This window comes from Equus asinus, chromosome 22 (assembly GCF_041296235.1).
Source record: "Equus asinus isolate D_3611 breed Donkey chromosome 22, EquAss-T2T_v2, whole genome shotgun sequence".
In the NCBI taxonomy this organism is placed as follows: domain Eukaryota; kingdom Metazoa; phylum Chordata; class Mammalia; order Perissodactyla; family Equidae; genus Equus; species Equus asinus.
The window spans coordinates 22504695-22531760 of record NC_091811.1 but is presented as its reverse complement, the minus strand read 5'-3'; the positions used below and the strand labels follow the sequence as shown (position 1 = coordinate 22531760).

At 36.5% G+C, this 27066-nt stretch overlaps 1 protein-coding gene and 1 pseudogene across 1 annotated transcript; both read left to right on the top strand.

Moving 5' to 3' along the window:
* LOC139041528 (protein mago nashi homolog 2-like) overlaps window positions 1-12785 on the top strand; it is a 21641-nt pseudogene extending 8856 nt beyond the window's left edge.
* Window positions 4459-27066, top strand: LOC106834105 (killer cell lectin-like receptor 2). Its single transcript, XM_014845574.3, has 9 exons — window positions 4459-6012; window positions 12793-12895; window positions 14300-14416; window positions 16009-16098; window positions 17032-17274; window positions 18964-19106; window positions 20960-21066; window positions 24268-24430; window positions 24510-27066. The coding sequence occupies exons 3-8, from the start codon at window positions 14302-14304 to the stop codon at window positions 24416-24418; spliced, it is 849 nt and encodes a 282-aa protein (XP_014701060.1). The 5' UTR covers window positions 4459-6012; window positions 12793-12895; window positions 14300-14301; the 3' UTR covers window positions 24419-24430; window positions 24510-27066.

Below are 27066 nucleotides of genomic sequence, written 5' to 3'. Positions count from 1 at the left end.
TTGTCTTTTAACCTTCATATTTTCTTCACAGGTAGTTGATCTGCTGCTTTTACTATATTTTTACCTTACAAGTGATTTTATTGCCAGTTTTTTGTTGTTGTTTTGTTTTTTTGATAATTTTTTTAATCTCTATTTGTGGTCATTTCTTTCCCACTTAAATAAGTCCCTTCAACATTTCTTGCAGAACTGGTTTCCTGGTGATAAACTCCTTTAATTTTTGCTTGTCTGAGAAGCTCTTTATCTCTCCTTCCATTCTGAACGACAACCTGATGGATAGAGTATTCTTGGCTGTAGGTTTTTTCCTTTTAGCACTTTAAATACGTCATTGCATTCTCTTCTCACCTGTACAATCTTGGCTGAGAAGTCTGCTGATAGCCTGATGGGCTTCCCTTTATATGTCACTTGTGGCCTTTCTCTTGCTGCTTTTGGGAATCTCTCTTTGTGTTTAATTTGGGACATTTTAATTATAATATGTCTTGGGTGTGGGCCTCTTTCAGCTTATTTTGTTTGGAGCTCTCTGTGCTTCCTGAACTTGGATGTCTGTTTCCTTCCTCAGGTTAGGAAAATTTTCTTCTACTATTTCTACAAATAAATTTTCTGCCCCTTTGTTTCTCTCTTCTCCTTCTAGGACACCTATAATCTGAATGTTAGCATGCTGATATTGCCCCCGAGTTCCCTTAGACTGTTCTCATTCTAATTCTTTTTCTCTTTTCTGTTCTACTTGGGTGATTTCCTCTAGTCTTTTGTCTAGCTCGCTGATCCGTTCCTCTGCTTCCTCCACTCTGCTATTGAGTCCATCTAGTGAATTTCTCATTTTGAGTATTGTATTCTTCATTTCTGATTGGTTTGTTTAAACTATCTTTCAGTTCTTTGCTGATGTGCTCACTGTATTCATCCATTCTTCTCTGCATATCTGTGAGCATCCTCATGATATTTTGTTTGAACTCTTTGTCGAGTAGGTCACTAGTTTCTGTTTCATTTAGTCCTTTTTCTGGTGTTTTGTAGTGTTCCCTTGCTTGGAAAGTATTCCTTTGCCTCCTCATTATGCCTCTTTCTCTGTGCTTATTTTTATGTATTAGGTGAGTCGGCTATGTCTCCTGATCTTGGAGAAGTGGCCTTATGTATGAGATGCCTTATGAGGCCCAGCAGTGTGCTTCCCTCTCATCACCAGTCCATCAGAAGCAGGCGTGACCCCTTTGTGAGCTACTTGTGTCCTTCTGCTGTGGCAGGGTTGCTCCCACTGCAGGTACCCAGGGAATCTAATGTTTCCTTCCCTGGCAAGCTATTTGTAAATTTGGTTTGGGGAGCTTCAGCACTGTTTTCTACAACGTCTATCAGCACACTCCTATTGCAGGTTTCCTCTTAATTGGGTTGGTACCCAGTGTAGCTGGTTGCTAGGCTCATGGGGTACAGTTGTGATAAGCCTCAGGCCTACAAGCTGTTATCAGTTCTCTTAGGAGTGCAGCTGAGTGGGGCTGGCCCTAGGCACTGGGGCGCTGAATTATTTCAGGCGTTGGAAGGGGGCGCTGATCCTTTTTATGGCTATTTGTGAATCACAGGTCTTCTGCTGCTGATAAGCCTCACCCCCCACTGGACCACATACACTGTCAACACAGTCCTGGTCTGTGCACACTTCTCAATCCCCTGGAGCATACCCTGATGCCGCACTGCAGGGGCCCCCACTTCACCAGTGTCCCCCACAGTTCACCTGGTCCTCACACAGGCCCTGCCCCACAGGGGCAGACACCCTTGCCTGCCTGTAGAGGATCAAGGCACCTAGTCAATGCAGGCTGAAAAGTAGCCTGAGGGCTTGCTGTTAGGTGGGGCTGGTCCCTAGAGCCGATTGCCTGCATTAAATCTGTGCTCTAGTGGGCATGTCAGACCCCTGGGCTAACAGGCCAAGGGATGAACCTCAATGGCCCCCACCGGGTTCCATGTCAGCATGCCTGGACCAGCTTTGAACAATGGCCCCCACCAATGTCTCAGTCTCAAGAGAGGTCTCTCCTCTCACCAAGATACCCACAGAGCCTACCAGGTGAGTCTCATTTCACCAAAGGACTGTCAGCCTTCTCTCTGGTGATTTTAGGTTGCTGCAATGAGTGAGTTTGTGCGTGGGCCCTTTAAGACCCAATTCTTTTCGGCTTTCAGCTAATAGCTTTCCTGGGGGTATCCTTGCTGCAGTTAATAGTGAGCAAAGCCAGACAGTAAGACTCCCGTCTCAGTTGGGCTGAGTCTGAAGTATGCTTATAGCAGTATCACCCCTGCTCCAGACCTCACTCCTCCAGGGAAGGTTGCGTACCTTAGGGTGGCTCCTGCCTGGCCAGCTGAGAAGCTCTACTGCTCCCAAAGGGGGCTTTTTTCCTGTCTAGCAGGAATGACTGCCTCTTCTGCCTTTGTCAGGGCTGTCCTTTGTTGTGGGGGGTTCTTTTTATCCAGTTTTCAGTTTTCAATCTGGGGCAGTTTTTCCAAAAATTGTTGTAACTTGGTTGTGTTCGTGGGAATAGGCAAGTTCAATGTCTGCTCACACCACCATCTTGACAAGATTTCTGCATACTCTTTAATTTTGTTTTACTTAGCCTCATTTTCTGTGTTACATCCTAGTAGGAGTTGATGCATAGCTCTAAAGTGAAATCTACATCCTTCTGAACAGTCTTCTCTGTAGCTACCACAGTCAAAGTTAGGATGTTTTTACATTGTTATGAATAATTTGTATTGTATGTTAATCACTTTTATTAGGAATAAGTACAGGTGTATGTTAAATTCAAGACTTAGGATCTCATTGACTATATAAAATTTACTGTCTCCAAATTTACAACTTTGAAACCTCTTATTTGCATCTTTATGCCCCAGAGAGGGATTTGATTGGTTTTTTTGTTCAAACTGACCATTGCCTTTGCCTCTCATATTCCCTTCAGAGTAACTGATGTGTCTCAAAGGGCTTCTGAAGTGCTCTGAAAGCCTGATTTCACAGGTTAGAAAGAATTGTGTCTTTTCAACTCCTGGAGAAATGAGATATGACCCCTGAAGGAAGAAATTTTTAATTTCTCTTTTATATGTTCCTGAGGATTATATTTTGTAACACCTTCTTTGCCTAGAAGAAAATGTGGAGAAATCTAACATGCTGACACTCTAGCAGTAACTTAACCCTTCTATTTAAAAAAAAAAAACATTATTTAGAACAGGAAAGGTCATAGCAATATTTATTTTATGCATTGTAAACACTTATAAAAAGTAAATTTAGATAGTATGTTTTATGCATATGTGCATATGTACTAAAATACAGACAACAGCAGTAAACTCTTTATGTCTTTTAGACTCAGGGAGAGCCCAGTATTTTCATCTAGCCGTTTGATGATGTGTTCACGTGTTTTGGTTGGTGGGGAGGATTAGGCATGCTCCGGAAATTGTCTGTTGGATCTTCAGATTAAAGATTTTATGACTTTGAGAGTCTCACTTAACTTTGCATTGTGTGTGAGCCTTAGGCTGTGCATAATTAAGTCTTCTGATCAAATGTGTAGCTAAGACTGTCTGTAATGTCATCTCTTACTTAACCTGAAAAGTCACAGACATAGCCTCTTAATTACTGGTTTTAGATTTGCAGGTAAAATATAGAGAAAAACTTACACAGTGATCATGGCACACTGGGAACGTCTACTTTATGGTGTTTGTTTTACTAGTTCTTAATGTTTTGTAAACTCAAAAGAGTCCGAGTCTTTTAGTCTTAGAGTCCAGGATTCAAATATCAGTGGTTGTAAATTAGTAGTTGTAAATATCAACAAGTATTTTCCTATGCTTTATGAATCTTGGATTTCACATTTGTAAAATGAGCCTAATAGAGCCTACCTGATAAAAGCATTTTAGGGATTACAGATAATGTTTGTAAAGTCCCCAGCAGCAGGGCCTGACACATAGTAGGTATTAAAGTGGTGCTATTATTATTATGCATTTTGTTTTTAGAGCTCAGTAGAGGATAAATGCATTTGTATTTATCATACTAAAAATAGGCTTATACCCATATTATTATTTTTACATCATTGTGCTTCAAAGTGATGCCTTCAGTTTGTACTGACATTATAAGAAACATTTGTGTGTCACTTTTAGGTATATTGTTCATTTTATAGTATCTTCTTTAAGAGATCTCTGGAGAGCACTTTTGGTTGGTCCCAGCATTGGGGACTGTTGAGCAGTTGCTGAGGTTCTTATTTTATAGACATGGTTTATGTCTAACAGATCAAGTGTCCTTTTTGCTTTACTTCTCTGTGACTGCTAGAAAACTTGCAGCTAAAATTGGGACCTTTTGGGAGCGAGAATACAGATATCTCTGGGAAGGATTTTTATATTAACTATATTTCTCTTTTATTTTTTTCAGGAGCTTGAAATTGTAATTGGAGATGAACACATTTCTTTTACCACATCAAAAATAGGTTCTCTTATTGATGTAAATCAGTCAAAGTAAGTGTGGTAAAGCAGTTTGACTAAATTGATAAAATTTGTTATCTCTAACAGAGTTAGAACTATAGCCAGGTTTTAAGAATATTTCAATGACACCGTATCAGTTTATTATGCAGCTGTAATTCTGATTCTTATGTCATTAAAGACTTGTGATCAAAGATGTTAGCAGGGTATTTAATTGATTGCCAAAAAATTCTTAATCCAAAAATATAATAATACCCAAGTTTTATTAGCTGCTTTTTTTGTAAAAATCTGTGAACAGTGTGACAAAATTTAAAAGAAATCCTCATTGGGTTATATCAGCCTCATTAGCCCCATGTCACATCATTCTCCTCTAGTTCCAATAAATGGAAAAAAATCTAGTAGAGCTAAAGTATGGTTTTAGCTACCTCATCCTCCCAAGTTCTGTGTCCCTGTAGCACATACCATTGTCTTTGTGTGAAAAATCTATTTCCAGTTCTTTCTTTCTACTCTTTCCCCTTAAAATGTCTGCACACTGCTTTTTCCTATCACTTTAAATTGTAATAACTTATTTGTTGCTTTGCTGGTTTACATGTGAGCTCCCTGAGAACCTTGCTGCATCTCCAAAGTTAGCACAGTGCCTGGCCCACACATAGGAGCCTTATGAATATTTATTACAGGAAAGGAGAAAGGAATGAATGCTTAATAACTATTGGGTACAAAAGGCTGTGTTCATAAAGACTGACCAGAGAGTTTTAAACTATCAAATTTATTTTCTCACAGTTGGTGAGGATGTGGCATTCATACCCACTGGGATTGTAAATTGGTACAGTGTTTTTGGAAAGCAATTTGATAATATGCTTTGAAAGCTGTTGACGTTTTACTCATCTATGTCCTAGTAATTTCATTTCTGAGCATCTCTTCTGGGGAAATATTCTCAAATAATGAAAAAGCTGTTATTCATAAAGTGGTCTTTGAAGCCTTATTTATAATAGGAAACAAATCCAAATTTCTAACAAGGAGAGAATTGTTAAAGTAACTAAAAATTATTTGTGAATTTTTTTAATGTAGTGGAAAATAATGTTAAAAAGGGCACAGGGAATGATTTTAGTTATTAAAAAAATAGAGCAACATCAAAATATTTATAGTTACTCTGTGTGGAGTGACATATAGTATTACAAGTATTTTTTTCTATCTTTATAATTTTATCTGCTTTATACATTTTTGTGATACATAGCTATTACTTTTATGAGAAAATGAACACTTTAAATATGAAATGAATACTGGTGAAGAAAATTTACATTTCTTTCTTACAGAAAAGATAGAGATGGTAATTGTTCAGTATGTTCATTGTAGTTACCAGCAGATTCTCCCCTTCTCCTTACTTCCTTTAAGTTAAGTTTTTAGGTTTTTGGTATTTGTTTTGTTTTAGGAATTAACTTAGAAAATTATGTTGTTTCATTCTAGAAACCAGAAAGTAACTCTTACCTTTTTAAATTTTAGGGATCCTGAAGGCCTTCGAGTATTTTACTGTTTGGTACAGGACCTGAAATGTTTAGTTTTTAGTCTTATTGGATTACATTTCAAGATTAAACCAATGTAAGTTGTGTGTTTTTTCAAGCTGCTTTTATATTTAATTAAGAGATGGGTAAGGGAGGGCTTATTTGTCATTCACAATACTGAGATTTTTATGAATGTGAAGCAGACAAATTTTTTTTTGTATACAAACAAGGTAAGAAAATACATAAACAAGCTTGATTGTTATCCTTACTTGGGTCCAAGTGGGTTGGACAGTTCCTGCACACATTAAATTCTGTAAATAAAAGCCACCTTTCTTTGAAATTGTGCTCCAATAAACATATCAAAGCCTGGATGGAGAGTGTTTTTTTTTTCCAGGAGTCTATGTCTCTGATTTACTTTAAAGATAATAAAAATTTGTTCTAGTAGGTGAGTCCTAGGGCAGAAGTTGTTTCCAGTAGAAATGTGTAGCCAGATTCACACCCATTAAAGGCAATTGTACATCTTCCCTTGTTTCTTCCATACCTGATGGGATTTAATTTTTTGGTCCTTATAGAAGTTGTTTACAGAAAGTCCTGGATTTTTTACATTTATCACAAACTCCTCAGAGATTATTCACATTTAAATGTTTTTGGTATAAGCAGAGATTGCCTAAAGGGTTACAAGAGTAAAGTCAGTACCCCAAATTAGGCACATCTCTTGTTATGTCATTATTTCTTATTTTACCGTGTATGTATTTTGTGTATCTGTGGGAACTAAATGAGTTCTCAGCTTTACAAATTATTTAAAACTTAGCCTTAAACACATACATGTGTCAGTGTATTTATTCGTTTATTAATTCATATTTTAACTCCTAATGAACACAGGTCCCAATCATGTTTCCCAGTTCCCTTCAACCTTTTTCTGATAGACTTGATCTTTCATTCCTTCTGTTAGTAACCATGCCTGTGGTATGCTGTTATTCCTCTGGCTGAACCCCTACTCTTTAAAAGTGTGCAGTCCTGGTATTCGTAATCCACTCGCCCCAGGGACTAGTCAGGACCGACCTTAGGGTGCAAGAATTAGTCTCTGAAGCCTTGCCAGGATTCTTGAGCAGCTGGACTCCAGAGCTACTGTGTCCAGTAAACTTTGAGATAATAGAAATGTTCTCTATCTGTGCAGTCCAATAGGGTGGCCACTAGCTGTTATGTGTGGCTACTGAGTACTTGCGATGTGGCCAGTGTAATTGAATTTATAGTTATCTTCCAACATTTTATTACGAAAAATTTCAAACATAGAAAACTGTTGAAAGAATTGTAGGATGAACACCCATGTGCCAATCTAGATTCTGTAATTAACATTTTATTATACTGTAATAAGTCAATTATAATAAATCATCCTGTTGATTTTTCATGTAAGGGTGGAATAACTCGTGTAATTGATGCTAATGGACTGCTTTTTTTTAAAGTGCTATTCAATTTTTATTAACTTTACATAGCCACATGTGGCTTGTGGCTACCTTTTGGACAAAGAAGCCCTAGAACCTGGCTTGGTAGCCTGTTTGACATGGAGTGCTATTTGGTCCTTTACACTGCATAAAAATGCGTGGCCATCCCCTTCAGAGTTTTCATGGAAAGTCACCTCATCTCCACTTCATTGTGCAACACTACACTGTCATCACTTCAGGTTTCTTATGAAAATAAATATTTCTGTTCAAGTTGTAGACCTTTATGAATGTACACTATAAAATCATGTTATAATTCTCTTAGACTTAGATGTCAACTTCAAGGACAAGGGAAGAAACAACTTCTCTTTGACCCTCCTATGGGCCCACAACTTTTGGTTGCTCCACAAAATAATCTTCATTCTGTGTCTTCTGTTGAATAAGATGATCCACTTAAGATTGAACAAGGCTGGGGAGAAACAGTCTTTAGATTAAAAAAATCTTTAACATATTAACTCTTTGTCCCTATTCTCTCACTTCCTTCTAGTTCTGATGTATTTATTATACTCTTTCCTCACTATCTGCTAAGTTTATCATATTCAAACCAAGATTGGATAATAGGTCATTAGGATAAATATTTTATGTTGTCTCTGATTTTCTTACACTCAAAGTTCATAGTTTACCTCAGGGTTCACTGTTGGTGGTGTACATTCTATGGGTTTAGACAAATGTATCCATCATTATAGTATCATACAGAGTATTTTCACTACCCTAGAAATCCTCCATGCACCACCTATTAATTTCTATCTGCTCCCAACCTCTGGCAACCACTGATCTTTTTATTGTCTCCATATTTTTATCTTTTTCATAGTGTCATATAGTGGGAATCACATGGTATGTAGCTTTTTCAGATGGACTTCTTTCATTTAGTAATAACAATTTAAGTTTCCTCCATGTCTTTTCATGGCTTGATAGCTTGTTTCTTTTTAGTGCAGAATAATATTGGCTTGTCTGGATGTCCTACAGTTTATTTATCCATTCACCTGCTAAAGGACATCTTGGTTGCTTCCAAATTTTGGCAATTATGAGTAAAGCTGCTATAAACATCTATGTACAAGTTTTTGTGTGGACATTGTTTATTGATTATTTTGGTAATTGGTTTCCTAGCATTATATGGTAATGAGCTAGAATAGAAAATCCAAAAAATTTAATGAAAATAAACAGCAAAGGTAAAAATGATTTGAGGGTGAGCGTAGAGTCTGAACCATGTGATACAGTGGAGAGAACACTGATTGAAGAATCAAAATTCTCAATTATGGCACTATTTCACAGAACTATTCTTTCAACCTGTGATTAGACTTTATCCCTTAGTGGCACAGAGCCCAAATAGCCATCTGATATACTTTTTTTGTCATTATTTTTTTCATACTTCCTTAGTTTCTGAGATGGCTCTCTCATTTAGTTACTTAGAAACTGGAGGAAGGATAGCTACTGTTTGACTGACTGCTGGAGGTCAGTTGGGACGATATAGAGGATTTTAACCCTAGAGCATTAGAACAGCATTTTTGTAAAGGCAAGAAGGACAACTGAGGTAGCTAATTAGGGGTTCAGGAAACCTCAAACAAGAAGTGATTTGAGGTTTTACTGCAAGAGCCAGGAAATTTAATATCACTCAGTGGCATAAAGATTAGGCATACGGATAAACAACCATGGAGGTGGGAACCTGGCCAGGTGAGATCACTCCTCCCAATAGAGTGATGCAGACCATCTTTCTCTGGGATCTGGTGGTTATTCCAGACATCCTTTACTCCAGCACAGGACAGGAAGAACAGCATGCTGATGTGAAGTGATAAGCCACTGAGGTTTGCAGTTGTGACCAGAAAGCTTGAAGGTGTGACTAGAAGCTGTGTGCTGAGCTTCTAGCTGACAAAGTTAACATTGTCAGGAAGGAATGAGTAAAATGTGTGGTTTCCCAAATGAAAAAGGCTTTGCAGCAAAGCAGCCAGGAAGTGAATATTCGAATGCTTTATATATTCTTGTTGTGTATGTGTTTGTGTGTTTTGCAGAAAAGTGAATTTGGAAGACAAAGTACAAGAACATTCAAAGCATTCTTCAAATTTCTCATCTTTCTGTTTTATTAACAGTGGTTGTGAAAGATGATGTTTGGTTTTTCGAATTTTGTGCTTTGATCAAAGGGCCACACCAGGATTTCAGTTAGTTCCGTCGGAAGTTACTGCTGTTATCTTCTGATGCTGGTTGTCTTATCATTTAAGAAGAAATTTGCCTTTTCCAAAAATTCAGAGCTTAGTAATAAAAAGAAACTAGTGTTTAGAGAACAGCTACATAATTCGGCTTTCCAATCATCAGTCTCATTCTGCCTCTAAAACTGAAAAATCTAGATTATGTAGTCAATTTCTCTTAACTTGAACAAGTTCATGGAGTGCACATGTAGGCATCATCTCTCTTCTATGTGCTTTAGTTACAATAATGAACAAGACAGATGAGGTACTCACCCTATGGAGTTTATGTAGAAGAGACAGACAACTATGTAAGTATAAAAAGGTGTTGTGTACCTGTCTAGCTTCCATCATGAGAACTGTCTACCCTCCACCAGCTATCAGGGTGTAAATCAAAACAGAAAGAAAGCTCAACGTTACCAATATCTCCATGGGGCCACAAGATGTAAGTAACTAGACTTGAAGTTACAGAATGGTTTTTCTAGAGAGGTAGCGGTATGCTGCCACACGTTTCCCAGCTCCTAAATTGTATTAATGTGGCCTCCCACCCCATACACACACACACGCTTTCCTCCAAGCATCTGCACTCTATGCCTGATGTGTTAGGATAGAGAACCTAGCTCAATGTGTCAGGATTTCTGGGTTGTGGTCTTGGCTCTTCCACTATTTATAGTACCTTGGGAGAGAGAAAAAATGGACATTTACCTGTTATGAAGTCTAAGAAATCCTATCTGTAGTGACAATCTCATTGAATTCTTCCAAGTCTATGAAGTGAATGATACACTTATTGAACATGTGAGGAAAATGAAGCTAAAGAATTGAAGTGACTTGTTCAAATTTTTACAGCTAGGAAGGATCTGAATCTTGGACCTCAAATAATAATATTTAACATTTAATGAGTGCTTATTAGATATTTTCCAGGTCTGGTTAGGCAATTTATATACCCTATCCATATTATATATTAATATTAATTAATTTAATATTAATTTAAATATTTTAAAAATATTATCCCTGTTTTACTATAGTGAACCCAAGGTTTAGAGAAGTGAATTGACTTGCCTCAAGTCACACATAGAAGCTAAGGCTGGAATTTCAAGCCAGATCTGCCTGGTTCCAGAATTCATGCTTTGTGGTGGAAGTTTGTTGAAGATCCAGGCCCTTTGAATCCATAGTCCATTTGGGCTCTGTGTATTCACTCAGGACTGATTTTAACTATAGGTCAAGAATTAGCAATAATGTGTCCTTTGGCAAGTCAGTTAACCTCTTAACATTAATTTCTTCATTTGCAAAATGGGAACAATAATAAATATCTGTCAGCTTTAAGAGGTTTCAATATTGTTATACACACAGTAGGTCCTAACAAATGATAGTGTCTCTCTCTGTCACCTTCTCGACAATGATTATTCTTTCTCCGCCCCTACACCCTGTGTTCTCTCAGCAAAGCTTCTTTATTTGTTTTTGGCATTGGGATAGAGGGCTGGGGATCTTTCTCTGTTTTGAGATTGACAAAGATTACCCAATCCAAGATTAGGCTAAAGAGAAGGAAATGCCCAGCAGCAAGTATTCTTGAAGTGTGCAGACTCCTCCTGTGAAACTTTGCCTATATTATTATATTAAATTAGTCTCTGGGAGGTATTTCAGCAGCCTGCCTGCACATGGCGACAAGTGGCAGACCTCAGTGATGATTCAGAGATTAAGGGCTGCATCAGAGGGCAGAAGTAGGCCAGTTGAGGGCAAACAACAGGCAGCATAACCTAGATGGGTCCTAGTGGTCAGAACACTCAGTAGACCGAGTCTGTATGGCAGTTGGGAGGAGAGCTGGGGGCATGGGCAAACTGAAGGATGGGGAAGGCTTCTAAAGTGGACGGTTTAGCTGTGGCTAGAGGTGGGGAAGAGAAAAAAAGAATAAGCAAGGAATTTGGTGAGAGCTGGTGAAATCTGGGTGGGTTTGTCTCTGCATAATCAATTTCCCCTTCTGTTCCACACCTCACTGTTCTTCCTCCACACTCCGAATTAACCACTCTCACCTGATTTGAAGAGCAGTTTAAATTGGGTTCATAGAGCTGTATGTCAGAAGATTGACAAGGCTTGTATCCAATGAAAGTGAACTTCAATGAGAGATTGGGTGTATTCTGGCAGGCTCTGGCTCATAGAAACAGAGTTCTGGAAATAAATTTCTTTTAGCTGGAAGGTTGTAAATCTTCATGAAGTAAGATTCATACACAAAACTCAAGTAGAGCAATAATTTACCAATATCACTTAAAAATCAATAGTGAACATTTTCATACACAACTAGTGGTATATAAATGGGAAAAACTTTTCTGGAGGGCATTTGGTGATATATATCAAAGTTCTTTATTGTGTATACCCTTTGACCCCATAATTTCATGTTTAAATATTTTCCTAGGAAAATATTCAAAGGTACAGGCCAAATGTTTTTTATGCTAGCAAAAATTTGAAAACAACCGAAATGTCCAATGGTAGGAGATTACCTAAATAAATTATAGTATAATCCATATGGGTAATAAATATATATGGTTCCAAAATCACATTTTAGATAAATATTTTATAAATGGAGAAACATTTATTAGAAAATAATAGATTGCAAACATTGTGTATGGAATGACACCAACTTTGATAGTAAACATAATGTACAGATACAAAGCTAGAAGAAGATACACCAAAATTTTTATAGTGGAATTATGAATGTTTTAAAATAATTTCTAAAATATATTTACCTGCAATAAACATAAATAGAAAAAAGAAATAACCCTTTTTTTGAATAGCAACATATAAGAGAATGTTTCTAACAGGTTATTTAAGAGTTAACGAATTTAGTAATAATATTTTTGTGTGTATGTATATATATATTTATTGATATACATTTTAATCATTTGCTTTTACTAGTAGTTTCTTTTAAGTATGCTAGTTTTTGTTAAAAATATTAGTTTTTGTTTTCTCCAAAGCTGTGTTTGTCTTTTCAGTCCTCAAATATAGATTTTCAATGTTATTTTGCGAAGAGTACCAAGTGTTTGGTTAGTTGAAATGAAGGAACATATAGCTCGTGACCATTTTCCTTTCCCGTCAACTTCAGCTTTTATCATACAATTTCCTTTTATCACTTTGGTCAAGAGGAGGGGCAGACAATTTTGGGCTGGAGTACCACTCAGAGACAATTCATTTCTGCCTTCCGTCTTACAGCCTCTCACACACGTGAAGGATCCAGGATTGGAAAGGCCGACTTCTCCCACCTTGTTGTTGGGTCAGCTTTCTGCACCTGTGTTGCTGCGTGGCACAGACACAGGTACCCTCTGCTCTTAGTCCTTCAGATCTTTGTACCTGAGTATACTGTTAGTCCTACTTATAAAGAAAAGATTCTAGGAATATGGCATTTTGTTACAAATAACATGAACGTGGATGGATGGGAAAGCATTCTCTATTGATTGCTTTTAAACTGCATTAACTCAGAAGGATGTGAAAACTGTAGTTCAGCATTCAAGGGAAGTTATTTTCTTTTTTTCAATATGCTATGATTTTTGCTTTGTGTTATCTAAATGAAGAGAGATTTGGGGATTAACTACTTTTTATGTAGGTCTGATGATTTACATATTATCTTATCTATCCTAAAAGATTCTGTAATAGGAAAGACTCTCTTAGGAAATTAGAGAAAATGTGAATAACTAAGTTTAGAAAATTTTGTAAATTAAAATTTTTAAAGAATATAGTTACATGTGCCATTTGTTTTCCATATTTCTTGTTTTGTGGATATCATCTTTTCACACTGATTAATATAAGCTGCAAGGTAAATTTTAAATATTTACTATTTAAAAATTTCTTTTTATATTAATATCCGTTAATAGATTGAATCCTTTATGGATATTAACTAATGACTGCCCACTGACAAATTTTATTTTCAAATAATTTTCTCTGGCAACATCATACACTGGAACATTATTTCTAAAATTTTAATATACATGGACTCATTGGGGATTAAAAATACAAGTGTCTAGGCTCCACCCTAAGAGACTTTTATTCAGCACATCTTGCATGGGGCACTGGAATCTGGAATGTTAACCAGTCTGCAATGTTAACTCTTAGTAATTGTTTAGCAGATGGTGCATGGAATACACTTTGGGAAGGACTCTGGTGGAGTCATGTTGTAATTGAAGAGAATGCAAGAACTTTTTAATGTAGACCTGAACGTGTATATTGTTTTTTTTTAAGCCAAGATATTTATATTTTTTCAGAATATCAGAAACATAGAACTTTTCTTTTTTGAATTGATAGTTTTTAAAGTGTCTCAGTAATTTGGGATGGTACCAATTTTGCCTAACATTTGCATATGTATGTTAAACATTTTGAACTATATTGGCTGGGTGAATAGGACCCAGCCTGTTCAATCTGTTGGTAGATTTTTAAAAAATTCTCTCTGTATTTTCTAATAATTATGGCAGTAATCACTGGGAGTATAAATGACTTTATCAGAAGTACTGAAATGTTTTCCATTTCTTATATAAATCAAGCTCTGTCTACGTGCTTTAGGCACTTAAAGAAGTTAATAATCCCACCCTCACGTACACACACAGATGTACACACATACCTCTGAATCCTGGGTGTGTTCTATAGACTGACGCTTTAATTTTTCTTTAGACAGAAATACTCCTATTGCGAAGTTTTAATGCAAAACATGTTTCTCTTCTTACTCTAGACATGAGCAATCAGGAAGTGACTTATTGCTCCTTGAGATTTCTTCAGTCTCCTTCGGAGTCACAAAATACATTAAGGCCTGGTGGTACTCAAAGGCCTGGGAAAACTGATGACAAAGGTATGTGTTTTAAGCATCTAGATTCACCTGTCTTTTATGGATTGTCAAACTTTAGAGTTTTGAAGAAAGTATTCTTAGCTGTACTTCAGGTTCTCAGGTGGTAATATGAAATCATAATTGTGTGGACTAGCAGAACAAGTCTCTCTTTTTTAAAGTTTGTGAGAATGGAGAACTTAATGAATACCTTTAAATTTGAGAAGCTAATAGAATGTTTTCATTCAAATTTGTTTAAGAGGAATTCATGAGGCCTTTAAAAGTAAAGGACAGAGCCAGCCAGGATGGCCTAGCAGTTAAAGTTTGGCCTGCTCCACTTCAGCTGCCCGGGTTTGGTTCCTGGGCATGCAACCACACCACTAGTCTGTCAGTAGCCATGCTGTGGTGGCAGCTCACATAGAAGAACTAGACTTACAACTAGACGGTAACTAGAATATACACTATGTACTGGGTTTTTGGGGAGGAAAAAAGAGAGAGGAAGATTGGCAAGAGAAGTTAGCTCAGAGCAAATCTTTCAAAAAAAATTAAAAGTAAAGGTCAGACTAGAGTCTTAAGAAAAGATCGTGTTTCCTAGAGAAATAAAAGTCTTAAAGAATGAGAAATGAAAAATGTGCATTAGAAACAATGTTTTTATTCAGACAAGATATTTTAGGTGTCTTAAATATTTACCAAACTTTAATGACAATAAGAAACAAATCAAAAGGAGCATTCTTGGGGCCGGCCCCGTGGCTGAGTGGTTAAGTTCACGTGCTCTGTTGTGGCGGCCCAGGGTTTGGATCCTGGGCGCGGACATGGCACTGTTCATCAGGCCACGTTGAGGTGGCATCCCATATGCCACAAGTAGAAGGACCTGCAACTGGGATATACAACTATGTACCGGGGGGATTTGGGGAGATAAAGCAGAAAAAAAAAATAAAGATTGGCACAGTTGTCAGCTCAGGTGCCAATCTTAAAAAAAAAAAAAAGGAGCATTCTGATCTTTTTATTCTTTCTCTCTGTCCTCAAATATTGTCACAAACTCTAAGTTGAGAATAACTTTTAATTGTTTAATTTAGTGACAGAGATACAACTTTTAGATACTGAGGACCTCAAAATTAGGAGGATAAATATTCACTAGAGAAAAATAGATCTGATGAAAAATAAAGCTGATTTCTAGAAACTTCCTTAAGAATGAACCCCAATCACATCTGCAGCTTCAGAATATCCAATATTGGCCACCAATTTCTCAAGAATATTGGCTGCTTTGTCTTTCCTCTTCATGATTAATTGTGATCACAGGAAGGAGTAAATATGTCAGTGTAGATTCTCATAAATGTGTATTGTGTCTATTGCCATCTGTGCCTTTTTGTAAGGGATGTACTTTTAAAATCCTATAAGACTGTTCTCGTGTGTAACATTGCTACAATGAGTGGATGTCAGTCAGAAAGCTGAGACTTTAGAACTGTAATTATGAGATCACAAATTTAAATCAATTTGTATGATATATTTTTGTAAAATTTTTAGAGAAGAGTGTCTTTTTGTTCAAAATGTCCTAGGTTAAGGTTAGTAGTAGGCCAGGCTCTTTCCTAATGATTATCTTCTTCCTTCTTTATTTAAAGAGTTTTCAGTGCCCTGGCATCCCTTCGTAGTGACTCTTGGGATTCTCTGTTTACTTCTTTTGGTGACAGTCACAGTGTTGGGAACAATGAGTGAGTATTTGAAATGTATCCTTCAAGTCTGAGTAATAGCAGTAACTGCTAATTGTGCAGATATTAACCATGCTCCAACAATTGCTCCTTTACTATAATCAGGGAAAGTCCCAGGTGGCTCTTTTTTAGTGATTTTTCCTCAGACACATCACAGTGTTGTTTTCATTTTACTTACATATTCCAATAACTGCATCTGTAATGAGCTTTCTCATTCTGTATAATACATGGTCACATTCCTTTTGATACAAGACTTAGTGATGTTTTGCCTTCTGAGTTTAGATCATTGTGAATCTTGGCTGAACATTCTTTTAAAAACAACTGTTCAAAAGAAATTATGACTTTCTAAGTATACAATGAAGAAATAGTTTAGTAGAAAGAGTGTCTATACGTGGATGTTAGGTGATCTTGAATTCAGCCTGTATCTTGTATTTGAATTCCTTGACATCTTTAGTGAAAATCACCCATATGATTCACTCAGATAAAATTACATATTTGGATCTTCCTCTCTTTTCTCCTCTGGATATTCCATCTACTCAAATAATATTGGTGCTATTTCTTCATGTTTCTTAGTTCAGATTTTCATACTCAGAAGATGTGTTGCTAAATGTTGATTGGGTGATTTTTACTTTGGTATTTATTTGTAAATGATGTGCTAACCATTTATAAAGAAACTAAACTGAATGGTATGGTGTTACTATTATAATTCTATTCAGATATCTTATTTATTCTACACTTAAGTTGCTAATAGTGGGAAATTTGGTGTTTCTATTTCTGTGATCAGTTTATTGAGGTGTTACTTTCTTAATGTCAAATTACTATTTAAAGTGATGAAAAGGGTTGGTTGTCAAAGTGACACTTTTTCTCTTGTATTAAATTTCAACATTTAAACATTATGAGTGCTTTTTGGTGTTATATGTATACTATCAATTTTAGTTTTTCAGTGTTTTAAAGAAAAACATCAACAGGAGGAAATTCTACGAAACCTCATTCCAAAGTACGACAGTATACGAAATAACAACTACTCAAAGGAGCAACTTTTGATAAATAAGACTTTAGAGTGTGACATTCTTAAAAATAAAACCCTTCATCAGAAAAAGGAACTGGACTCACTCTTTATGGAAAAGATGAGATGTCATATAAAACAGGAGATCTTTTCGAAGTCTTTGCAAAGTACAGGTATGGAGAAAATCGTGAGTGAAAGGTAGCATGACTTTTCATTATTTCTTCCCCCTCCAGAAGCTTTGAGGCCTAATAAGAGGCTGAGGATATGTGCTAGTGATGCAGGTCTACTAGACAACTTTAATTTGTGCCTCTTAGTGTGGTGTGGGTATTCGGGTTACTTGTTTCAAATATGGGATGAAGACCCCAGAAGACGTGTTTGGATTAGTAGAACCTTATGGTTCCCCAAATTCAATGGCAGTTGCATTCCTGCTGCTCCCATGAAGTGAAATGGTATGTCCCCTCCCTTGAAAACTTGGATGGTTTTGGAACTGTGGGCAAATTAGACACTCCCACTTTGTTGCTGACGTGACATATGGAGGCTATCAGTAAAAATGTACTTAGGATAAAATGGGCACATGGCCTTTTATTTGGATGCTGTTGCAAAGATCATTGTGTTTGTGTGTATGTTTCTATTCTGCCTTGACTTCAGCTGTTTGATCTATTTGTGATCAATACGTATTCCCTGCAGTTCATCTGCAAGATTCACCGTAGTGTTGATGCTTGTGCAAATCTGTGTGATGATGCCGTTAAAAATCTGCAAGTTATAAGAATATTAAATCTCATACAATAAACTCTATTATCATGCATAAGAATGAAATGAATTCACCTGGTTAATCAACAACTACTAAATATTTATTTAGCATTTGGAGTTTACAAAGAGATTTTACATGTTTAATATCATGTAGGTGTGGTAGAAATTCACTGTGTCTATTGCTAGAGAATTAATAATATTTTAAAAATTTGGTATTGTAAAATACATGAGGAAAAGAAAAAAAGTTCGAAGGATAATGTTTCTTTTATTTAGAACACATTCCAGAATCCTTTTTTGAATTTTATTATTTTTAAATCCAGGTTTGTTGAGGTATTATTATTCTGCAAAGAACTGCACATATTTAATGTATGCAATTTGATGCTTTTGGGCCTGTGTATCTATCTGTAAAACCATCCACAATTAGGATAATAGACATATCCATCACTTCCAAAAGTTTCCTCATGTTTCTTTTTTCTTTTGTGGTAAAAACACTTAACATGAGATGTACCCTTTGAACAAGCTTTTAAGTGCACTGTTCAGTATTACTAACTGTAGACACTATGTTGTATGACAGATTTCTAGAACTTATTCATCTTGCATAACTGAAACTGTATACCCATTGAACAACAACTCCTCATTCCCCCATTCCCACCTCGCCCCAGCCCTGGCAACCACCACTCTACTTTCCCTTCCTCTGAGTTTGACTATTTTTTATCTCATGTAAGTGGAATCATGCTGTATTTGTTCTTCTGTGACTGATTTCACTGTGATTAGTATAATATCCTCAGGGTTCATCTATGCTGTTGCATATGCTAGGATTTCCTTCTTTTTAAGGCTAAATAATAATCCATCCATGTATATATCACATTTTCTTTATCCATTCATCCATCGATGGACATTTGGGTTGTTTCCATATCTTGGCTATTGTGAATAATGCTGCAGTGAATGTGGGAGTGCAGATATCTCTTTGCATTCCAGAATATTGATGAACCTCATATTATCATTATTGATAGCTATTAAGAGTTTATTTATAGAGCAATGATAAATATATTGCTCTGCTTAACAGAATACCAGAGGACAAGAAGTTTAATGTTTCACCTTCTACATTGTAGGCAAATTCAATGAAGACCACTGGTCCTGTTGTGGGGTAAACTGTTATTATTTTACCAGTGAAAATGAAAACTGGATGGGATGTAAAGAGACTTGCCAACGTTACAATTTATCTCTTTTGAAGATAGATGATGAAGATGAACTGGTATCATGGATTGTTACATTCACTTTTATTCTCTTGGACTCTATCATTTTGGACCCAAGATATTGAGGATGGGGGGAGTTCAGAAAGAGGGACCTTGAGTTATTCTTTGCATTTTGTCTGTTGAGTGAGCAAAAATTGCATAGTTAAGAGTCTCCCAGGAGACCCCGCCTGCTAATAGGCATATGATTTTGTTACTTACTAAGCATTCCATACATATTATCTATCCTAATGACCATCCTTATTTCTAATATGGAAACCTCCTTGAAGGTACACTTTGGGTCTTTGCAATCATCTCCCTCTCTAATGAGTCTGCAGGAGACCTGTTCACAGAGAAGTATGTTTTTCCTTCAGTGAAGTACTTAACCCTTTGGTAAATTGCAGCCTGGAACCAGTGATTATTTCTCACTATAAAGTGACAACTAAGAACCCAGAGGCAATACTGTTTAGTAGTTACTGTTAGGAATACAGGAGCTAGACTGCCTGGGATAAAATCCACTTCTGCCACTTACTGGCTGGGTGTCCGTGGCTAAAGTACTTAACCTCTCTGAGTCCCAGTTTTCTGATTTGCAAAATGGAGATAACAGTGAGAAACATAAAAGTGATAACAGTTTTACAAATTAACTTTATGGCGATTTTCACTGCATCTGTAGGTAACATTTACTTGATCAATATTCTTATATATTACGTCAAGAAGTATATCCTTCAAAAAGAAATATAAAAAGGGAAAATACAGTGATGACAATATCAAAATTATCTCTTTTTTTTAAAGATTAGCGCCTGAGCTAACAACTGTTACCAATCTTCTCTTTTTTCCCCTGATTTTTCTCCCCAAATACCCCCAGTAAAGAGTTGTATATTTTAGTTGTGGGTCCCTCGAGTTGTGGCATGTGGGATGCCGCCTCAGCATGGCATGATGAGCTGTGCCACGTCCGTGCCCAGGATCCGAACCAGTGAAACCCTGGACCACTGAAGCGGAGGGTGGGAGCTTAATCACTCGCTCATGGGGCCGGCCCCCGAAATTATCTTTTTAATTTGTTATTAATAATAACTATCCACACACAGAAAATGTGTTTTTATAGAGAAATGTTTGCAAAGATCAACCTGAAACCTCTATTTATCTTTTAGGAAAACAGCACAAAAATTATATGCAAGCCTAACAGGTGTTTTAAATCATGACATAAAAGAATTTGTGATATCAAGTCATAAAGTAACTTTTTATGTTTGTTGCATTAAAACGCCATTAATTTAAGCCTATACTTTAAAGTACATTCAGTCATTTAATCAGACATTATGTAATATGCCACTTTGATATATTACATTTTTGGGCAGTAAATATTTCCAAATACTGCCTTTTTTTCCTTCAGCTCTTCCAACTACAGCAAGGCTTTCTCTTATGAGGCCAAAGGCTCTAAGGCACATCTCCTCACATACATTTGTTGTTTTAATAAAATTGTTTTGAAGATTCCTTTTTTCACTTAAGAATATGTAATGATCATTTTTCTACCTCTGTAAATATTTTTCTGGAGCATGATTTTGAATGGTTTCATAGAGTGTCATAATTTAATTAATGTCTCCTATTGTTATTTATTTAGATTTTAAATTATTCCATGCTTTAAATAATCTATGAGACTGACAGCCATTTTTAACATAAATAATCCTGGAGAAAATTACTTTGAAAACTGAAAATACAGAGATTGAGGGAAGGGAAGGTATTCTAGGAAGGAAGGGTGAAGGATGATGTGGAGAGGAGCAGAGTACTGGCCAGAGAAACAGTTGGGCCCTTTACCTGTCCTCCTTTTCATTATCTAACAGGTGGGCATTTACTCACATGATATGTTTTGTTTCCTTAATAGAACTTTGTTCAACGCCAGACTTATAGAGATAGCTACTGGATTGGATTATCATACAATGCAACGGAAAGTAAGTGGAAATGGATTGACAGCGGCATGTCTTCTGGAATGTAAGTCTCTGGAATGCATCCAAACTCTCATATTGGTGTTGGAGTTGGAATTGTATCTAAAAGGAATCTTCTCTTATTTTGCACAGCTTCACTCATTTTCAAGCAGACGTCACTGGTAAGAATAAGTAGAATGACTAAGAAAGTGTTTTAGGAAGTATGGGTAAAAAGGAAGACATGCATCATATGGAGTTATTAATAATAATAAAATTATGATTCTAAACGCATGCTTAGAAGGATGTGTTATGAGGTACACAAAATCATAAAGTGAAGTGATCTGAAGAGATTGGACCATCCTGACTTAGCCAAAGTGATCCCTCCCATAACCTCCAATGAGTATTTTGAACATTCCAAAAACTCATTGGAAACTCCTTTACATTATTAGCTTCTATTATCTATAAATATAAATACATGTGAGAATACACACACACATATAACTTCACTGTAGTTCTTCTATTTTGAAGTGCAGTATTTTTTAAACTCTTGAGTTTATGTTTAATTATAGTCTGCTGTTAAACTGTTCAATGACTTTTTAAAAAATATGAACTATGTATTATATATATATATATATTTTTTAAGATTGGCCCTGAGCTAGCATCTGTTGCCAATCTTTTACTTCTTCATTTTCTTTCTTCTCCCCAAAGTCCCCCAGTACATAGTTGTATATTCTAGTTGTAGGTCCTTCTAGTTCTGCTATGTGGGATGCCACATCAGCATGGCTTGATGTGCGGTGCCCAGGCCACGCCCAGGATGCGAACTGGTGAAACCCTGGGCCGCTGAGGCGGACCATGCGAACTTAACCACTCAGCCAAGGGCCTGACCCCATATTACATTTTTATTTCTAGAATTTCTATTTTATGTTTCAAAATTTTCTTGCTAGTTACTCATATTTTCAAGCTGTCTTTCATTTCTTGAAAGATATTAAATGTTCTTATTTTATATTTGGTATCTGATCATTCTTATCTTTGTAGTTTTGTGGTTCCACTGTATTGTTTCTGCTGGTTTTTGTCCATGATGCTATTTTCTATGTAGTATTTAGTGATTTTTTTTCCTTTTTGATCTGCTGTGGAAATTATTTAAGGACTGAGATGAACGTGGCTTCCTCAAGAAAGAATTTGCTTTTTTGGATGCCTTGGGGCACTATGAATCTGGGCCACTGATTCTAAATTCTAAAGTCTAGTTCTGGGCTGAAAACCTACAAAAGGTGTCATACAGGAGGTTACCTTAATGTAATCGTAGCCTGTAAGTACACTTACTAGGCAAACAATCTCAGAGGTCACAGAGCAGAAAGGCTCACAGGCCAAATTAACATGCTCCAATTGCACAGTTAATTCAATCAATTTAAACCACATCGTACTATGCAAGGGGAAAGAAATGGGATAGCTCTCACACTTGGGTGGGATGGGATACTTTGTCACACTAGGATAAGGTGCAAGTGGGTGAAAGGATCACCTGAATCCTGGGTTATGCAATCTTCACGTGGCCTGACTCTCTCTGCTGCATACCCCTTCCCTGCTGATGGTTTCTAGCACCAGACTTGAGGTTTGAGTAAAGGGGCCCAACAGGCAGAAGGTTCTTGTGGCGATCATGCACATTTTCTCTACCGAGGACATACAGGAGTATGTAAGCCTGTCTACAGCTACAGCTTTCCAGTTAACCTTATGAGCAGCTATGGGTTTTATTTGAGTTTCTTAGGCAGAGGGTCAGATGAATGTCACAAGTGGGTGGGGAACTTAAGACCTCATGAATGTTGAGGATCTATGTGCATCATGTATATTTTGAGTCTTCTATTTAGTGTCTACTTGGTTCCTTCTTCCTTTCCCATGATCAGCACACACATGTTCTCCTTACTGTATCTATACCTAGCATGTCTCATAGGTTACTTACATATACATACTTACATCTTATGTGTTCTGACTCTGCCTCATGAGCTACTTAGTTTCATTTACCTACCTTGTTTATTTCTCTTTATTCCTGTAGCAATTTTGAATATTCTTAAATAATGTAGCAAATGCAGATTACATGAGGGATGGTGTATGATTTTGAACTCTTAGGTGGGATTATTCTTTTTCTCTTCTGCTTAAGACCAAGATTCAAGACACTTCTTGGGTGGTTTATACTGAAGCTACATCCCTTTTGCGTCTCAATTCTATGTAGCTTGCTTTCTATTTAGAATCATAGGTGGAATTCATTATTCAACCTATTATATCAATGAAGGGAAAATCTGACTTCAGAGGTTCACTTATCCTTTTGGATTCCCACATTTACTTTAACCCTCAGCTTGAGTATGAAGTTGCTTCTTGCCAATTCATAAATGTATTCAAGAAGGATTAAATATTTTTATTCAGCATTTTTAATTATTTCAATAGGAAGATAGTTCTTGTATCTCATCCACCACTTTGCTGAGATAGAAATCTCACTGTTAGATATTTCTCAACGGATTGTCATGTTTTAGCTAATGATTACTATCAATGGGGTAGGGAAGGAAAAGAAAAAAAGCAAATAAAAACATCAATTAAACAACCTCATCTCTGCCCATATTCCAATTCTCCTTTTTCTCCTTAAGGTATATGCACACCAGACTTAGTTATCTCTGTCACAGGGATTCAGTTCTTCTTTTTTTTATTTTTGAGGACAATTAGCCCTGAGCTAACATCCACTGCCAATCCTCCTATTTTTTTGCTGAGAAAGATTGGCTCTGAGCTAACATCTATGCCCATCTTCCCCTACATTTTATATGTGGGATACCTGCCACAGCATGGCTTGATGAGCAGTATATTGGTCCACGCCCAGGATCTGAACCTGTGAAACCTGGGCTGCCAAAACAGGACCTGCGAACTTAATTGCTATGCCACTGGGCTGGCCCCCAGTTATTCTCCTTTTAATCTCTCACCTTTACTGAAAAAGTTAACCTAAGAAAGCAGGCTTGCTATATATCATGAAACCATAGCTATATTGCAAGGTAATTTTGCCTTCTGACCAGAAATTGCTACAGTGGAATAAAATGGAAGATCATGGGTGGGATCAGGAGGCTGTTATTCTAGTTAATGGGCTAAAAAGCAAAAGAAAATCTTTTCCTGATGAAGTTATGATTAACGTTTCCATATTCCAGATCTTTAGGCCACAGACTTAAGACGATTATGATTTATGTTCTTGTAAGTTTCAGAATTCAATGATTGACCATGTATGTTTTCTGTTCTACAGTAATTTTAAAATAATGAGTTTGCCTTCTGGGAGAAGAGGAAAATGTGCGTTTTTAAGCGCAATAAGAATAGCAGATATTGATTGTGCTAAGAAATATAAATGTATCTGTGAGAAGAGAACTGATTGTGATTTCACTGCCTGCTTCAATTGACACAGAAGAAAGGTGAAATGGAATTTTGTCATTTTTTTGTTTGTTTCCTGTGATAATTTGTGATTCCTTACAAATTAATGTTTTTTGACAGGAGGATTTATTCCATTGTGGAAACAGAGATGAGTTGGAAGAAGAAGAAAATGCTATTTTCAACTATGATTTACGAGATCAGATGCCATCAGTCTTCTTGGGGAAGATTTTGTCTTTGGAAAGCAGTTTCCTATCTCTTTAATGGCCCCGAGAAATTCTTTCTCTTTCCCTGAACCCCCCACAGAGCCAATTAGAGAACTCTGGTAAAGAGCCTGGGTCTGTTCCTTATGGATAGGATAAATCATTTCAGTAGCCTCTGGGTTTGGGAGATAGCACAATTAAGAACCAAGAAATAGTTTTCCTGCTCCCTCCCAGCCCCCCTTCTAGATACTTACATCGCATTAAAAAAGAATTTTTTTACTTTACTCTAATTTCAAGCTTATTGAATAGTTGAAACAATAGTACAAGGAACTCTCATATGACCTTTACCCATAGTTCCCATTTGTTTATATTTTGTTCTAGTTGAGCTTTGCAGTTCTCTCTCCCTCTCCTTTCGATATCCATTTGATGATAAATTGGGGACATTATGTCCCTTTGTCTAAATATTTTACAAGAGCAAGGACTATGTCTTGTACAACCATAGTACAATGATCAAAATCAGGAAATTTAGCATTTCTACAGTACTATGATTTCATCTATAATCCACATTCATATTTTGTCAACTGTCCCGACGATGTCATTTATAGGTGTTTCTCCTCCATGTTCACGATCCTGCAGTACATTTACTTGTGATGTTGCTTTACTCTCCTTTAATCTGGAATAGTTCTTCAGGACTTCTTTGTCTTTCTTGACCTTAACATTTTAAAAATTGACTCTATTGAGTTACACTTTCTTGCAATAAATCACATCTATTTTAAAGCATGAGATCAATGGGTTTTTAACACACGTATACACCTCTTAAATACCATCACATCAAGACATAATACATTTTCATCACCTCCAAAAGTTCTTTTCTGCTCCTCCCCACCCACCTGAACCCAGGCAAGCAGTGATATGTTTTCTGTCACTATCAATTAGTTTTGCCTATCATAGAGTTTCATACATCATGTGCTCTTTTGTATCTGGCTTCTTTCTGCTCAGCATATTTTTGAAATTAATTCATGTTCTTTCGTGGATCATTAGTTCATTCTTTTTGTTACTGAGTAGTATTCCATTGTATGGATAATCCACCATTTGTTCATCTACCTATGGACATTTGATGAGTTTCTAAGTTTTGGCTATTATGAATAAAACTGCCATGAACATTTATGTGCAAGCATCTGTGTGGACATGTTTTTTCATTTCTTTTTATTGAATACCTAGGAATTTGATTGTTGAATCTATAGTAAGTTCATGTTTAATTTTATAAGAAATGTCTTGAAACTTCATAGAATGAGTAAATAGTGACATCAGGAGATTCACAATTGTTTACAAACAAACTGAAAAGAAATAATTTTCCTGCTTGACTTGTTCAGTTATGAATATATGTGTATGGCACCCAAACTACATTTATTCTCAGGAATATACTAAACAAGGATATTACATTTTCAACACTGCTTTTCCATTTCTGTCTGACTGTACTTGAATCACATACACATAGGCTAAGTAATTGGAGGACAGATAAGATAGGTCCTCTGCATAAACTCTACCTTTTTCTTTGGATGATTCAGTTCTTCTTGTCTTTGTCTGTTTGGAGGTCAAAGCCCATGTTTTCACTTCTGAGTAAATTAGCTGCTCTTTTATCTCTGGAGATTAAAACAGAGATGTGGTTACCATTTCACATTCATAGTGTTTCTCAGAAAGCATGCAGACTATGAATACACATGAAGAGATATGACAGAATAGGATTTTTTCCAAATAAAGGAGATCTATGTAATGGTTTTCTTATTATGTAAAGCCCATCAGGTAAATCTTTTAAATGACAAAATCATACAATGTTTCATATGCTAATTGTAATGAAATTCTTTAGAGAAATTATTTGACAGGGAGCAGAAAATAATATCAGGATTCAGTAGGGATAGGGAAAAAAAATCTGTTTTTCTTATAACAGGACACAATTGGAAACACTAGTTATAACACCAGGGCTTTGACTGGAACATCATGTTTGAGAAAAACACACTAGATTAGATATGACAAGACAGCTTTTGAGGAATGAAGGATGACATTCTGGAAGAAAGTCACTTGGAAATATTGGCCTGGTACCTTGCGTATGGGTTCAGCAACCGGGTAAGGTTGAGCAAAGAATGTTGCTCCCTCTGGCAGGTACAAGGAACCTCAGTATTTTGGGGACCTCGTGAAGAGAGAAATTCACCCAAATCTGTAGGTACTGCAGGCAGAATCTGATGACAAGTCCTTGGCTTGGCTTTCCTGGCCTTGCAAGGCCTTTGAAGTTCAATCTGAGATTCCTTATAAGGTTCCAGCAAAGCAGATTTAAAAGAGCCTATATAATCAATTTCTATTCTTGCTGTACTTATGTAAATAATTAGGCCAAATTTATGAAAACTAGACTTATTTTGCAAACCAGTTAGTCTTAATTTGGCTATGTCTAGTGAAATTGAGGATGATTTTAGAAAAAAAGA